The following is a 16550-nucleotide window of genomic DNA, read 5'->3' on the forward strand; positions in this document are numbered from 1 at the left end:
GAAGCTTGCTTTACAGTAATATGCTCTGACAAGGAGTTTCAGAACACATGGGCATTGTGGGCACTGCCCACCCAGCCAGCATTCATGTCCGCGAAGGCACTACAGTGGTCCACGGTGGCTTGGAGCACCATGGAGTGAAAGCCCCTCCGGCTATAGTACGGGTGGTCCCTGTGAGACAGGCAAGTGATGGGGATGTGGGTCCCATCCAGGGCCCCAATGCACTGGGGGAATCCCAGGGCGTGGAACCCTGCCGCCACTGACGGGGTTGTGCACACAGCATTGTGTGCCCCAGCACATCCTGGAGGGCACTGCAGGATGCCTCTAAGACGGCCTTCGTAGCAGTGGCCTTGCCCACCCCAAAGAGATGGCCCACATAGTGAAGGCTGCTAGGCATGGCCAGCTTCAGCAGGGTGAGGGCCAGCTGGGTGCCTGTGGGGAGGAGAGGCTGCATGGCAATGTTCTGCCACTCTAAGTGTGGCTGGAGCTGTTCAAGTAGGTACCTGAAGATGACCCAGGTCAGCCTGAATGCCTGGTGCCACTGCTGGTCATCCTAGGTCTGCTGGATGATGTGCAACCACCAATCCTGGCTGGCCTGGTGAGCCTAGAGATGGTGGGGCAGCCCTGGCGGTGGTGTCCAGCAGCACATCATCGGCATCCCTGCCAGGGTGTGGCCAGCTGGACGGGGTCCAGGTGGCAGCAGCCCTGGAATGGTGCGCTGTGGCCAAGCAGGTGGTTGGGCAGCTGGGAGGGCCCAGGAGGCTGTGGGCCAGCAGGGCCAGTGCAGTGGCTAGCAGGAACCTGGGGCGCCGGTTGTCACTGCCAGGGGCAGGTGCTGGAGTAGCCGTGGCATAGGGGGGTAGAGTTGGTGAGCAGATTGCTGCTGCATGCTGCCCCTGCACTGCTCCTGGCTAGGGAGCAGAGAACAGGTTTGGCTTTTAAAGATGGCTGCCAGCTGCTGGCAGCTAAAGCCAGAGCCTGGAGCTCCCCCTGGTGGCAGCAGGGGTCCATTGCAGGGCTGCAGGAAGTAGCACCAGTTTGGTGCTAAGAGCAGCAAATCTGCTGCCAAGTCCTTGCATGTATAGACACCGACCAGGGAGCATTTACTTTCAAGTAAACTGATCCCAGATCAAATGCAGTGTAACGTGCAAAAAGAGTGGTCTTTGTGTAATGTTTATCTTCTAAATGCCAATAAGCCCCAGCCAGTTATACATATCCAAGCACGCTTCAAAGTATATTATGCTACACAGTCCAAAGTGGAGGTTACTACTCAATTTGAAGTTCTGTTTCTGAGTAATTGACGCAAAATAATTTGTTCCCACTCAAAAGGCAGGGGGGAGGGGGAGGGTTTGCATAAAGTTTTATACATTGGTTCAAAAGACAAATGTACATGAACTGAAATGGTGTTGGAATGCTTTTGTTCCTATACATGATGAAGACTTGTGGCTTGTTTTGTAAACAAAGAGATACTATTTCTGCCTTTGAAAATGTACACAAACCAATGTAAAAAAATTGTGGATTTTGAAATCTTTTGTGATGTTAGTAGAGGTACAAAGAAATATTAGTAATGTCGAGCTTTTTTAAGCTCAAAGTTTTAAAAAAATTCTGAAAACATCTTCCTTTCTATTTGGAGTTCATCCTTAATATTTTGAGAAAGTGAGCATTTTTAATATTCAGAGACATTTTTTAAAAAGAAAAATTATGTTAAAAACGTGTTTTTGTGGAGTCTTGTGTGCATCATCAGTATGGGAAAACTGCTGTTTTTCCTACATTATTTTGGGCAAGATAGTCCTCACTTGCTGCTTTTGATGGTACTGCCTGAAGGGATCACATCCTTGACTCTCTTCTTATGGATTGCCACTGTCCAAATGAAATTCAGAAGAGCTGGGAAGAGTATAAAACAGAACATCTCAGGTTTTCTACTTCTTCAGACGTGCTAGCTTCTTTCAAAATACTATTATTCCTTGTAGATGCAATACCTTTTCTTTTTTTTATATTACCTGAAACTGCATGCTCCAGATCAGTGAATCAGTATCCACAAAGAGTAACTGAATACCTGCAAAGCAGATTCATACTTTTCATGTCCCCTGTGTTGTATTCTTCCCTAGCCCTCAATGTTAAGCTCCTGCTAAAAAGATTTTGGCTTGACATCAAAGAATGTTTTCCCTTTGTTCTAGGAACTTGATTGTGGGCACAGTATGCAAATATTGATACTATATTTACTCAAATATAAGATGTGAGATTTCCCTCAACCAGCATGGGGGGAAAGCACCTTGTCTTACATCCGCATATGAAGTGGAATGGGGAGCAGTTGGCTGCTCTAGCTCTGACTCTGGCCCTCAGCCCAAGTCAGGGCCAGAGTTAGACCCACAGCAGCCTCTTCCCTCCCTCCCCCCCCCCCCCCCCCGGGTGTTTTCACTCTGCAGCTTCTGCTCCCCCTGCCCACTCCCCAACCAACCCTTGGCACAGAAGACATGGAAACTCCTTCTGCCTGGCCAGTCAACAGCCATGACACTGCTGCATGGCCAGGCAAGGGCTGAACTTCCACATGCTGTGCACCAGGACAGAGTAGCCAGAGCAGTGTTTGGCAGTATGGGGAGTTGTGGAGGTGGAAAGAGACAGAAAGTGGGGAGTTGGGTGGGGAAGAGGCAGAGACTGGGGACAGTTTGGGAGAGCGAGGCAGAGGCTGGAGGGAGAGGTAGAGGCTGCAAGAGACTGGGAAGCTGGGGATGGGGGATGCATGTGGCTGGGGGGGGGGCAGGAAGCCTGCAGAGGGAAGAAGTGGGTGGGGCTGAGAGCAAGGGGATCACCTGGCCAATAGGGCTGTGCGAAACTTCGGTAGCCAATTTGATTAGGAGGACATTTGGTGGCGGAATCTCTGAATCTGAATCGAATTGGAAGACCCGTTACAAGGTCTGAATTGAATCAGAAAGCCTCCAAATAGATTTGGAGAGATTTGGAGATTTGGAAGGCTTGCAGCAAACAGAAACTGCTAAGAGGAAGGGAGGTGGAGTGATTTTCCATATATGGAAAAGGGTGAGATGGGGGGTGGGGGGAAAAGGCTGCTCTGATACTGACATCAGTCGCTGGCCAGCTACAGATCTTTCCCCACACACACACACGATACGAGTTTTGCTTTCAACAGTTTGAGGTGCACTTTCACAGAAGCCCTTGCACCTATCTCCTTAAAACTTTGCAGGCTTCATGCCCTCAGCAGAGGCTACCATCCCTGCTGTTTTCATCCGAATCTGTGAAAAAATGACAAAGTTATAGGTATTTTAGTGATTCCCCATTAAAGTCTATGGCCAAATCAGTGCCAAATCTCTGAATCGGCCAAATTGAATCAAGACAGTGATTCGAATCGCCAAATCAAATCACTGTCCCTCCAAATTGGCCGAAACTGAACCGAATACTTGCTGCTTTGCACAAGGCTACTGACCCTCCTAGTCTCTACTTTTCCTGCTGTAGCAGTAAAAGGTGTGGGGTTCAAGACAACTCTTCAATACTTACCTGGGAAATTATAATAAATTTATAAATTTTCCATATATAGAATCTAAATATTGGGGGTCATCTTATATTCAGGATCATCTTATATTTAAGTAAATACGGTAATAGAGCTAGATATAGGATGGGCAAATATGTTCATTGACTAGTCCAGTCTGATATAGTTTCATAGTAGCTAGGGTCAAGAGGGACCTGATCAGATCATCTAGCCTGACCCCCTGCCATAGGCAGGAATGAATGCTGGGTTCACAAGACCCCAGACAGGTGATCATCTAACCTCTTTTTGAATTTGCCCAAGGTACAGGCGAGGACCACTTCCCTGGGAAGTTGGTTCCAGATTCTGGCTACCCTAACTGTAAAATATTGCCTTCTGATCTCTAACCTAAACCTATTTTCCATCAGCTTATTACCATTGTTCCTCGTCACCCCAGGTGATGCTGGGGAGAATAGAGCTCTTCCTATTTGCTGATGATCGCCCCTGATGAGCTTGTAGGCAGCCACCAGATCCTCCCCTCAGCCTCCTCTTGCTGAGGCTGAACAGGTTCAGGTCCCTCAGTCTCTCCTCGTAGGGCCCGTCCTGCTGCCTTCTCACCAAATGGGTGTCCCTCCTCTGAACCCTCTCCAGGCTGGCCACATCCTTTTTAAAGTGCGGTGCCCAGAACTGGACACAGTACTCCAACTGTGGCCTGACCAATGTCGCATAGAGGGGGGGTATCACCTCTCTGGACCGGCTTGAGATGCATCTTTGGATGCATGACAAGGTTTGGCTGACTTTGCTGGCTGCGGTCTGGCATTGGCGGCGCGTGATCATCTTGGAATCAAAAATGACTCCCAAGATCCCTTTCCACCTCTTTGCTTTCAAGAGGGGAGCTCCCCAGTCTGTATGTATGCTGTGGATTCTTCCTCCCAAGGTGCAGCACCCTGCACGTGTCTATGTTGAACCCCATCCTAGTCTCATCTGCCCACTTTTGTAGTCTGCCTAAATCTAGTTGCAGCCTCTCTCTCCCTTCAAGTGTGTCCACCTCACCCTGCATCTTAATGTCATCAGCAAACTTAGACAACGTGCTTTCAACCCCCTTGTCCAAGTCGCTGATGAAGATGTTAAACAGTGCGGGCCTGAGGACTGAGCCCTGGGGTACCCCACTGCTCACATCTCACCAGGTTGAGTACAACCCGTCCACCACTACTTTCTGGGTGCACCCCATCAGACAATTTTTTACCCATCAAATTGTGTAGGGATCAATGCCACAGTCGCTTAATTTATGGATGAGAATGGGGTGAAATAATATAATAATAATATAAAAATTAGATCAATAGATCTAATCAATCTTGCAGTTTAGTGGATCTGCTTCATGCCAGCCAGTTTTATAGGTAACAATATTGTGAAAATCCATCCCATATAGACAAATACTTATTTTGTGTTTTTGCATGTGATCAAGTTACCTTAAAACACAACTCTCTGATATGAATGGAATTATAATTGGTCTGTATCATAGAAAGAAATGCCATGTATTATATGGTTTACCCAAATGTGGTATAGTAAAAACCTATTTTATATACTGTATTTACTTGAATCTAATACCACCCTGAATTTAAGACATTTCCCCAATAATTGGATTTTATATATATATTTATAGAAAATTTATAAATTTGTTATAATTTTCCAGATATAGAATCTAATTATTGAAGGTTTGTATTAAATTTATCTCCTTCCTGTTGCTACAGCAGGGAAAACAATGGCTGGGGGGGGAGTGTCAGGTGGCCCCCTTGGCCTCTGATTCCCCCCCCCCCCCCAACACACACGCACTTTTTCCCTCTGTAGCCCCTTCTTCCCTCTTACTGTCAGACCCTGCTCGGGCTCTGTTCCCTCCCAGAACTCATGGGCAGGATGCAAGATAGTAAGGGGGGGGAACACAAGCTGCAGAGGGCAAGCAGAAGCTAATTTGAACTGCAAGGGACCAAAAAACACTGACTTCAAAATAAATATACCTACATTAATTTGCATATACGCAGATTGCTATGGGTACCTACAAACTTAGATCATCCAGAATTGATGCATTGTACCTTATTTTGCAAACTGCTGAAAGTTTTAGCACATACTCCATAAACACACTCTTGAGCAGCACTTTTGTACCTATTTATATAGTACAAACTGGGCGCATCTGCACAAGATGCTGTGTTGCCATAGTGATGAGCTGTGAAGAGAGCTCATTGCTACAGCAACGTAGTGTCGGGGAGTGCAAACTGTGACACTGCCACTATGTCACGGTAATGACAAGCTACATCACCAGAGCTCATTGCTCTGGCAACATAGCAGCTAAAAATAACCGTGCACTGCCGGGTATTGCAGTCAGGGGCACGTGCAGATATGCTTGCTATGCATGATATTAGTCCAAAGCCAAAAGGCTCATGATCTATCGCATAGGTCATTAAGCTGGGCCTCAGCAGAGTCAGCAGTGTTTTAAGCTACGGTGACCCTGCAGCCCAGCATCGTTCACTGTGTGTGTATGCGTGTGCATACATACTCCAGTTAACCCTCACAAAAGATCCATGTGCTAATTAGCCCCCCCACTTGTGACTGGACACCGGTATTTTTGCACAAGTCCTGGGATCTTCCAAAATTGTATATGTGTATGAGGCACAGGGCTGTCTGGTCTGGCTCCACTCCATGCAGGGTGGAGCCGCACCTGCCACATGCAACAGTTCTAAGAGAGGGGGTGACAGAGACTGTCATCTACATAAATGTATGGTGATATTTGCTAGGCATTTAAGAATGGTGAAGAAACAGGAATAATTGGAAATGGGGGAAAGGGTACTGTGCAGGTGTAGGACTGAAGAGGAAGCTGAAATGTATTCGATGTATTGGTTCACCATGAGTGAAAAAGGGTCGGCAGGGGAGATACCATTATCAATCCGGTATCCAAAATCCCAGACTGATGGGTCGGGGAGGGAGGAGACTTGCCCTGTGGTAGAGTCTCTCAGACTTGAGTGATTGAGCACCGCTTAGTCAGTTTGGAATTTGGAACTAATTGGTCCTTAAGCCAAAAAAAAATTGGTGTGTTTGCCTAATATGAGTCATATGTTTTACAGGCATGCTGTGTGGGCTACATTCAGTTAGCTTCATAGTTGGTTTCCATTACTGAGCACATGCTGCTTTTAGCAGCAGTTTAATGAGAGACAATATATTTAATTAGGAGGTTTTCCTATATGCAAATATAAGACAAGGAGCTTTTTTCCCATGCTGTTTGTGGGGTGAGGACTTTGTCTTATATTAGAGTAAATGCAGTATTTAATGTTGCAAGCACTACCCATTAAGTAACCCAGAACATTAGGCAGTGGGTAATGCTTGCTCGATTTATGATGGGTCATGGATAGTACTGATATAGAAAGGAGAAAAAAAAATTTTAGATTTGTTCTGAATGTAATTAGAATGAGCAACATATGTAATACTGCGGTGTTCTCGGTGGTTCCTTTTTCTCTTACTCAGCTATAATCACGTTTCAGAGAAGTCTCATGTTTTTTGCTTAAAGAATATAAAGTTTCTTTTTACTCAAGTCTCTTCTGGTTTAGAAGAAAAAATGATCAGGAAGAGTACACAATATAACCAAAAGGTTGCAGGTTTAGAAAAAAACTGATGAGATTTCTTGGAAATATTAATTTAGCAAACATTTTATAGCAAATATTTTATAAGATGTTAACCCCACATGAATTTGTCTAATTTTTGCAGGACTCTGAGGAAGAGGATAATGAGTTGGAGGCCATTAACAAGAAGCTGATAAGTTCACAGGGTATTCAGAATTTTCAGCCTTACGTACCTGAGGAGTTTGCTGACTTCAGTATTTACAATGCCAGCCTAGAGAACAGGGAATGGTTTTCCTCTAAAACAGACTTCATAAGTTCACGTGTTCATGAGAAAGAGGTGTCACGCAGTCCCACCACTAGCAGTATCACTAGTGGATACTTTTCCCACAGTGCCTCTAATGCTACTTTGTCTGACATACTTGTTCCTGGTAGTGATAGCACAGATCAGCTAGCCAGTCAGATGAAGGATCTAGACTCTACTGACCATTCAGGACCACCTCTTGCACATGATGTAAGATCTTTGAACAAGCAGTTTCCAGAGTCAGAACAGGAGTTAGCTAAAGAAAAGGTACCCATGTCACCACTAAAAGAAAACAGTGCCTTAACAGAAGAAATACCACTGTCCCTAGATACTACTACCAAAAACTCTGAGAAATTACATAGGGCTGACTCCTGTTCACCATTAGATTCCTCAGCTAGCAAAAACATCCAACCTACAGTTGAGTTTTCATCACGTGAAGTAACAATTGAACGTACTACAGATGTTCTCGAAGATCACTCGTTTACAGAATTCATGGGTGTTGAAGATGGAAAGGACTTTGACCATTTGGTAATTCCACAGCCATGTTCCACTGATTCCTCTAATGGAGTGGAAAAAAGTACAACTACTGGGCTGGACAGTGCCTCTGATTTATCGCAAAACACTGACACTCAGCAGGTCTCTCACTTGGGCCAGCTGGAATGTATGGCAGTAGATTACCAGCCTTCAAACACTACTGAAAACCCTTCATGTTCTGTACTAGTAGAAGAGACTACATGCTGTCAGACATACCCTGATTCTTCCCTGGATGATTTTATTGGAAAGAACCATTTAGATGTTTCTGACTATGAAGATGGTGCATCTGCAGAACAAGTCCATACCTTGCCTAGCTGGGTGGCAGTGGGAGAACAAGTGTGTGTTGGAAGTAATAAGACTGGCACAGTGAGATACATTGGACCAGTGGATTTTTCAGCTGGAATCTGGGTTGGAGTTGAGCTAAGCATTCAATTGGGTAAGAAGCTACAAATATACTGTAGGTTGTGTGTACATCATGTAGGGCAAGTTTTAAAGTTATGCTATATAATTGCACAATTCAGTGTTTGGAAATGCCAGACTAGGCACGTGGGAAGGGTATCTGATATAACCAGCCTTCTTAGTGCTGGGTGGGGGGTTATTTGTTTTTAAGTTCACTGACATTTCTTTTTAAAGGGCTGCTTTTAAAATGTATGTTTAAACATATAACTGCCTCTCTTCTCTCTGCTTTGTGAACTTTAGTGCTTTCACATCCCAGATCACAAACTGTTGCCCTTGCTCCCATTTTTAAGACAAGTGAAACTTTTAAAGTGGTTGTTATTTTTAAAAATTCATATTTGCCAATTCAGTTTCTTTTTGCAGTAGGAATCAGCAACTGAGGAGTTCAAATTATCTGGAGTTTTGGTTGTTGTCTGTTGGGTTCTTTTTTGTTTTGGGTGGCTGGTTGTGGGGTTTTGTTGCTGTTGTTTTAAAGAGACCACTTTTCCTCAGGGAAAGAAGTCAAGGATACTGTTCTTTAACTTGATTTTACTAATTTGGTCTCTATTTTGATGAGAAAATGGAACAGAGAGACTTGAGTGTAGAGCTGTCTACAGAAGAGACCTTCAATTTTTTTTAGAGTTAATAACAAACCAAGACTCTAGATTTAAGATGGGCAATGGAATGTTTTCTGAGACCTGGACATTTGTGTTTTTTAAACTTTTGAACTTGATGTTGAAACACTTGCTTTTGTGAAGGGAATAAATATTAGATCTAATTCTTAGCTACAACAGTAATGCGATGGGGGTGGGGTTAATTAATTCTCACCTCTCAGGTATTTCTGCTGTGACAGCTTTAAGCTCAAGTACCCAGCAACAAATATTTGAAGATATTTCAACATATGAGTATTTTAATTGTATGTGATGGCTAGGTACCATATATTATTAATTCCATTAATTTTTCTTTTTATTGAAGGTAAACATGATGGAACTGTAAAAGGTAGAGAATACTTCCATTGCAAGCCCCGGCATGGTGTATTTGTTCGTCCTGGGCGCCTCAGTAAAACACCAGCTTCAACAAAGAGATGTAGTAGCACTTCACGATCTCAGGCACCCTCCAATGCAGGGAAACGAAAAGGTTCTGTACTTCCAGGGCCATCATCCTCTTCTAAAACAGGAGAAGCAGTCCTCTGTCAGTCAGGAGATGTGGCAGCCTCTGCTTTTTCTAGGAAACAGGAGAACAGGAAGTCTTGGATTAATTAAACTGCAGTATTTTTGCACTTAGTACACACACCACTGTGTGGAAACCTTTATGGATTTTAAAAGTTTAATGTACAGTTTTAATCTGTCCATACCGAATGTGTATTCTGTAGAGTTATAGACTTAATTCTCTAATTTTTTATAAATAATATATACATATATATATTATATATATATGAATGTGTATCTAGAGTTTGTCTGCCAGTAGGCAGATACGGCTGCACACTAAAATACAGTTAAAGCTGATTTGTAGATAATCGTGAGGTACTGGACTATTTGATACACAACAACTTGGGAGATATATTTTAAACAAACAAACAATATTTTATTGTGGAAAAATGGGATGCAAGTCCTTATTTGAAAAAAAGCTACAGTATGCTGTTCTTAATTACCAAAGAACTTGTATTAGACTGACACATTTGCTGTTTATATCTTTTTATTGTAAATGTTTTAACTATAGCTTGGTGCCATGTTACTTCTAGTCACTGGGCACCATGCTGCCTTATGTCCTGTGTTTAAGCACACTGAAATATCTGACTGCTTCATTTTTTGTCTTCCTAGAGGCCTGCCACTGTGCTGACTTGGTATTCTATTGAAAACACCAACAATGCCTAAGACTGTGTCTGGCATTTCCTAAATGATCACAAGCCAGCCAGGCAGTTTGACTGCAGAAACAGTATTACTGTAAGGATGTGAGAGGACAACATTTTTTTAAATGGCTTTTTGGGAAGTGGGTAAACAAAGCAGCGTAAATGGATCGTGACTGCCAACTTTGCACTGTTATTTGCTGGGTTATGATCAAGCTAATGGAACATTCTAATTTTAATCTGTAAAGTTTATTTTGATTATGGAAATGATAGAGGGGTTTATGTATGCTGCTTGTGGGTTCTTGAGAGAGAGATTCCACATGTAGATACTGTAGATGCTTGTACAAACATCTGAATATTTTGTAAAGTAACAAATGGTAAACATGAATGAAATGAATGGCCTGCTGTATCTGTTTTTCTTTATTTCTTAGCAAGTGAATGAGTGAGATACCTGGGACCTTACTGAAAAGCTGCTGTTCTTCCTTTGATTTATGTATAGTAAGCTGACTCTAGTATTTTACTTTTTACTGTAAAGAACTGTAATTTATATTCTGCCATACTGTATTTAATTGGTACAGAACTTTTGTGTGTTAGAATACAGACCGTTTACTTTGGATTTAAAAAAAAGATTGTTGTTCTTGTATTTGACATCACCTCTGTACTTTCTGTACTTATGGCTTCATTATCAACTAGTAGGTTAAGTGACTCTGCTGGTTAACGGTTTTGGTGCTTCAATGGGATTTACCGTGTAAACATCCTAATACGTATCCATGGCCTTTTAGGAATGGACAGGTGGACAGTATTACTCACTGATACCACTGACTGTCTTATTTAGTACAAGGTTTCACTGACAGCATACAATGTATCTGGCTGTCCCCAAATGTATTATTTGTTGTTTTTTGTGGGGGGAAAGAACTTATGTATAGCAGCAATTCACATTTTCAGTGTCCATCCAGAACTGACAGAGCTGCATCAATTGTATCATTACTGGAGGAAATTATTATAATGGTAACTGAAGAATTTCTTTATGCACAAATATTTTATCAAAGACAATAAATTATCCTAGAACACATCTAAATGTTTCTAACAAAAACAATATGTTAAATTACTTTGGGATATAACTTAACATAAAAGTTGAAAGGGAATTTTAAAAAGCTACAGGACTTGTCCCAGACATTGTGAACCGGAGTATGTTGAATCACTTGAAAGCTAATGTGGACAGTATCTTGTTCTGACAAAGATGCAATGTTATACTGGATTCTGATTAAACATACAGGCTTGCTTTTAATTTATTGTAGCCATTCATAAATATAAATGCTTATTTACATAAGTGACTTTGGGGTAGGTTTGCTTCTGCTAATAGGCAGGCTATAAAGATGCTATAAAAAGTCAGAACTATCTGAATGTTGTACACCTTTTCAGGTATTATGATGCTATCAGGGTCTCTCTGCCTACTGAAACTCCTCTTGGTAAGCCTTTATGTTACCTTGTCCTTCACTGACATAGGTTAACTGAAATGGAGTTGACAGTATAAACAGATGTCACAAAATAAAGCAGATCATCTGTGACAAGATGCATCAGACATAACTAATCCACTTCTTTGGGTGAAACAGACATTGTCTGTTGTCCCACAAGATTGGGCTCCTGCTGCTCCCAGGAGCAGTTAGGCCTGATCATTTGGGGTGCGTCTCTGCAAACAGGGGAACCCTGGGTTTCTCTGGCTGTGCTCTGCTGCAAGCAGGAAAACCCTGAGGTTTTTATAGCTGGACAAAGGCAATGTTTGTTTCCAGCCTTTATTTAGTAGCTAGCACAGTGGTTCGCAACATTTTTAGACTCAAGACACCCCTCAATAAACTCAAAACACCCCTTAATAGACTTGAGGCATCCCTTGGAAAGTGCTGGCTCTTAATTTTCACTTGTTTTTTGACTATAGAAAAATAATCAAGCAATTCTCCTGTCACAAAGAACTCAGAAGCCACAACAGGTCAGAATGGTTTTAACACTACAGCTTCCTCTTGGACATATCTTGATTTATCTTGTGACTCATGTTTGTACATCTAATAATGCTAATATTGTGTGACACCCTTGAAAGGATCTCCAGGCACCGCTGCTTGCCTTGTCATCCTGGTTGAGAACCACTGAGTCAGAGCAACAAAGTAGAAGTCAGGCATTTTATTCCCAAACTTGCTACTGTAGGCAAGTGTTTGATCAGGCCTTATCTTTCTATGTCTTGTTTTCTAGGTGTAAGATCTAAATTCTCAGCTGTGTGAAGACTTACTATCTCCCTTGTGAAATTTGCAAGTTTCAGCGAAAAATCCCTCTCAATGTACAAAGCATTAGTAATTATATTTGCCACTGGAAGCAAAAGATTAAATTGTTGTGCACAAGAAGAAAATAACACAAATAACTGAAAACTAAGGAGATTACAAGTAAAGTTGTGTTCAGATTTTGTTAAGAAAACACTTAACATAGAACTCCCATATGCTAGCAACCAGCAGCATTCTCACAGACCCAGTGCTTCAAAAGCCTCGACATCCACAAACACACCTAGAACTTATAAGCTTGCTACAGTTGAGTGTTCTGTTTTCAAATACAGAAAAAACATGCTTTTGGTATGCTTCAAACTTTATGTGCAAAAATACGGAAGTGTGACACGGGAGCAGATTGTCAATGCCATGTTGCACCGGTGCCCTGGGGCAGATCCAGGGGCTGGGTGAAATGGTCCCGCTACATGCCCACTTTTGATTCCTCCTGCACCCAAACGTTAAAACCAACTCCTTGGAAAGGGCTGCAGCATTTCTATTCAGGCAGGCCTGAGAGAGTCAATTGCCTTCATGGTTCATTATTCTCTACCTGGTTCCTGCTAATTTCTCTATACTCCGCAGGCATTAATGACCCTCTATCCCACAGATTGGCAAGCCCTGGCATGCATGCCAAAGCATGGCACATGAAGCCATTTTCCTCAGCACACCACAGCCAGCCTGGGCTCTGGGCAGCTGCTGCGAACCACAGATCCCAGGCTGCTTGCAGCAGGCGGCCAAGAGGCTGCAAACAACTGCTTGGGAGTCTGCAGTCCCAGCACTGGCTCCATGGTGGCTGCAGCTGGACACATGCCTCCGGGTGCACAGCTGGGAAGGGACCTGGGGCAGCGCAATCCTGGCCCATCCCTTGCCATCCCCCTGGAGGTGTGCATGCAGCTGCCACCACCATGAAGCCAGTGCCAGGGCTGCAGAGCTCAGCACAGTTGTTTGTACCCTGCTGGCTGCCCACACTGCTCGTGGCCCTTTCCCTGCCATCTGCCCAGAGGCACACACCCAGCCACTGCCAACATGGAGGCACTGCTGTGGCTGCGGAGCCCAGCACAGCTGTTAGCAGGTTAGCAGCCTCTCAACTGCCTGCCACAGCCAGCCTGGGCTCTGGGCAGCAGCAGCAGCAGACAGTGGGCAAGCTGCAAACAGCTGTACTGAGGTCCAGAGTACTGGGACCAGCTCTGTGGCAGCAGGTGCACGTACACCTTGCAGCACAACCCTGGCCCCTCCCCACCATCCATCCAGCGGCATGTGTGCAGCTGCCACCAGCAATGAGGATCAGGTCCCTTACAGCTCCCCTATCTCTGGCATGCCAAGTTGAGGCATGGGTGGAGGTGGTGTGTTTTTGGCACTCTGGCCAAAAATGTTGCCAACCCCTGCTGTATCCTTTAATAGTCTTGATGTTCCACTCTTCAAATGATCCTTTTTTCCACAATTTTGCTGTGTTAGCCATTCCTGGTAATTTCACAGCCCTACACACTGCTTTTAGCTCTAGGTAAAAACCTTAACTCAGATGTGGTGCTATTAACTCAGGTGTAGAAATGATCGACAGCAAAACATTGGAGGCACTGCCAAGATGTGCCAGAAGGCTAGATATTGATTTATGAATCTGAATAAGATCTGTACATTTAACTATAATAACGACAGGACTGATGATGCAATATCTTTTGACTCTATTTTGCCTAATTGTTTTTTTTTTAAGCTTTCTATATACAGGTGGCCCTTGTTTTATGCTGTGCATGTGTTCCTGGAAAATGGTGCATAACTCAAATTTGCATAAAGGGAACCAATTTTACAATGTAACAAATAGGGATATGTTCCAAGACCTTGACTGTACTGACCCCCAGACCCATTTCTACCACTTTTACAAGATAATTTTGGTACTCACCTGCAGCAGACGGTACACACAAGAATAGGGTGGTGGTGAATGTTACCATAATGGGAATGGCAACTACAGAAACGTGTTGCAGACAACGAACAAGGAGCACAGATCCACACAGACTATATTTTTGTGCACGTCACTCCTATACTGCACTGCACAAAGCACCTGACTAGCAGGCTTTCACCCCACTGATTGCATAAGAGTTGATTTACCTCCCACATAAGAAATTTTTGGTATAAAAAGAGTCATTGCATAAGAGCAAATTCACACATACAGAACCCACATAAAGCAAGGGAAACCTGTACCCTAGCAAATGAGCACCCATTCCAATCATCATGTTGATTTTTGCTTTGATCTTACTTGGAATAACTGAGGGCTGTCCCCTGATGCATTAGCACAGCATCTAGTTTTGCTTTCACTGGAGAAAAACGTGTTGTGTTCAGGGGTGGGTCTGGCATGCTTACTTTGATTTCTGGTCCACCCCAAATTTAAAACCAACTCCCTGGAAGTAGTAGCAGCATGCCTAGTTACGCATTGCTGAAGAAGTCACTTGATTTCATGGCTCACTGTCATCTCCCCGATTCCTTCTAAACTCTTTGTTCCATGGATATCAATGACTGTTTTTTCTTTTTGGTGGTCCTGATGTTCCATCACACAAGCTATCCTTCATGCTGCGATCTTACTGTCTGTTCTCTGTAGTGAAGCTCCTATTTCACATCTCTGCAGACTGTATTTACCTCATTCCGATGAAGTTATATTGGTTTTTACATCAATCTTAAACTGTGAATCATACAGGCCTAGGCCCCTAGCATGTTAGTAACTGGAGAAAAATTGGTGTTGTTTCATAGGTGATGATGCATCTCACCATCTGTGCCCCCCCTTTCCAAAATCCTAGATCTGCCTCTGTCCACATGGAATTGGCTTGGGGCAGTTTCCATTGTCTTTCAGGGAATATCCAAGTACAGGTGGGAAAGATGAGATGCTAAAAGTTGAATAGCTTTCCAAAGTCACACATTCAATTCTAAATATAGAAAAAAGGCACCCATCTGATTTTCAGTCCCCATCCTACTCACTAAACAACGCTTTCTTTTTTGTGGCCATAATGAAACCTTTCTCGACTCTGCCACAAAAAGGACCCCCATTTATATTTGTTTTCAGGGGCAGATTGGGGGAGGGGGTACAATGGTGAAGTTGCATGCCCCTCTGCCCCTCTTTGATTCCTGCTTCACCCAAAATTTAAAACCAACTTCCTGGAAGTGGCAGCAGCATTTCTAATCAGGTAGTGTTGAGAAAGTCCACCGACTTCCTGGCTCTTTATCATATTATCACTGATGTTATGGTTCATTATCCTGTTAGTCTCTCCCCATGCGACAGCTGCTAAGGACCCTCTTTAACTGTCTTGATGTTTCACTCTTCAAATGATCCTTTTTTCTGCACCTTTACTGTCTGTTACTACTTTCTAGAAATCTTCCCTTTATTTCACAGCCCTACAGACTGTTTTTAGTGCTAGCTAAAAACCTTAGCTCAGGTGTGGCGATATGAACTCTGGCATAGAGATGACGGACAATGAAGTATTGGAGGTACTGTCAAGGCACTCAAGAAGGCTAGATTTTTTGTTATATTACATTGCATTAAATAATGTCATTATTATAATGTCATTATGATATACTGTTATACAGGTTTCCCTCGCCAGCCGCTGGGGTTAGGTTCCTGAAAGTTCCCATGGTTGGCAAGACAAAGGGCTTATGGGAAAAATGGCAGGTGGTGAGCTTAGGTGTGGCCTTGGAAAACTGTGGTTACTCAAAACTATACCATGGGAGTCAACATGGCATCTAGAATATTAAGCGTGGATACTCAAAACCGGGGTTGGCGAGGGAAACCTGTATTGTATTACCTTGAACTATAAGGACTACTGGACTAACAAAGCAGAGAAACAGAGAGATCCTCCCTCTCCAAACCATCCTGTTCACTCTATTACAAGACTACCCCAGCAGCACAGACCTAACACCCCAGCCTGCTGCAGGCGAAGTGAGGGACCCGCAGCAGCCACTACCCTGCTACTATGAAATGTTGTCAAGGGGCCTGGGGGAGAGCAGCACCATACCCAGGCTCCTGGTGGCCCTGGGCAAACTTTTATTATCGTCCTCCCAACCCCACCGA

At 43.5% G+C, this 16550-nt stretch overlaps 1 protein-coding gene and 1 long non-coding RNA gene across 7 annotated transcripts in view; one reads left to right on the forward strand and one right to left on the reverse strand.

Moving 5' to 3' along the window:
- KIF13A (kinesin family member 13A) overlaps window positions 1-11487 on the forward strand; it is a 188375-nt gene extending 176888 nt beyond the window's left edge. For all 6 annotated transcript variants that reach the window (XM_006269194.4, XM_019498469.2, XM_019498467.2 and 3 more), the window contains 2 exons: window positions 7229-8354; window positions 9329-11487. In XM_006269194.4, the coding sequence (XP_006269256.2) occupies window positions 7229-8354; window positions 9329-9615 (1413 nt within the window). In that variant the 3' untranslated portion in view covers window positions 9616-11487. The remainder of the gene's footprint in view (window positions 1-7228; window positions 8355-9328) is intronic.
- On the reverse strand, window positions 1334-9335 carry LOC109285934 (uncharacterized). Its single transcript, XR_002093828.2, has 2 exons — window positions 9182-9335; window positions 1334-1881 (listed from the first exon to the last, which is right to left on the reverse strand). It is a non-coding gene; the product is annotated as an uncharacterized LOC109285934 (long non-coding RNA).
- Window positions 11488-16550: the final 5063 nt, after the last annotated feature.

The sequence above is a fragment of the Alligator mississippiensis genome, chromosome 3, assembly GCF_030867095.1.
Source record: "Alligator mississippiensis isolate rAllMis1 chromosome 3, rAllMis1, whole genome shotgun sequence".
Lineage (NCBI taxonomy): Eukaryota > Metazoa > Chordata > Crocodylia > Alligatoridae > Alligator > Alligator mississippiensis.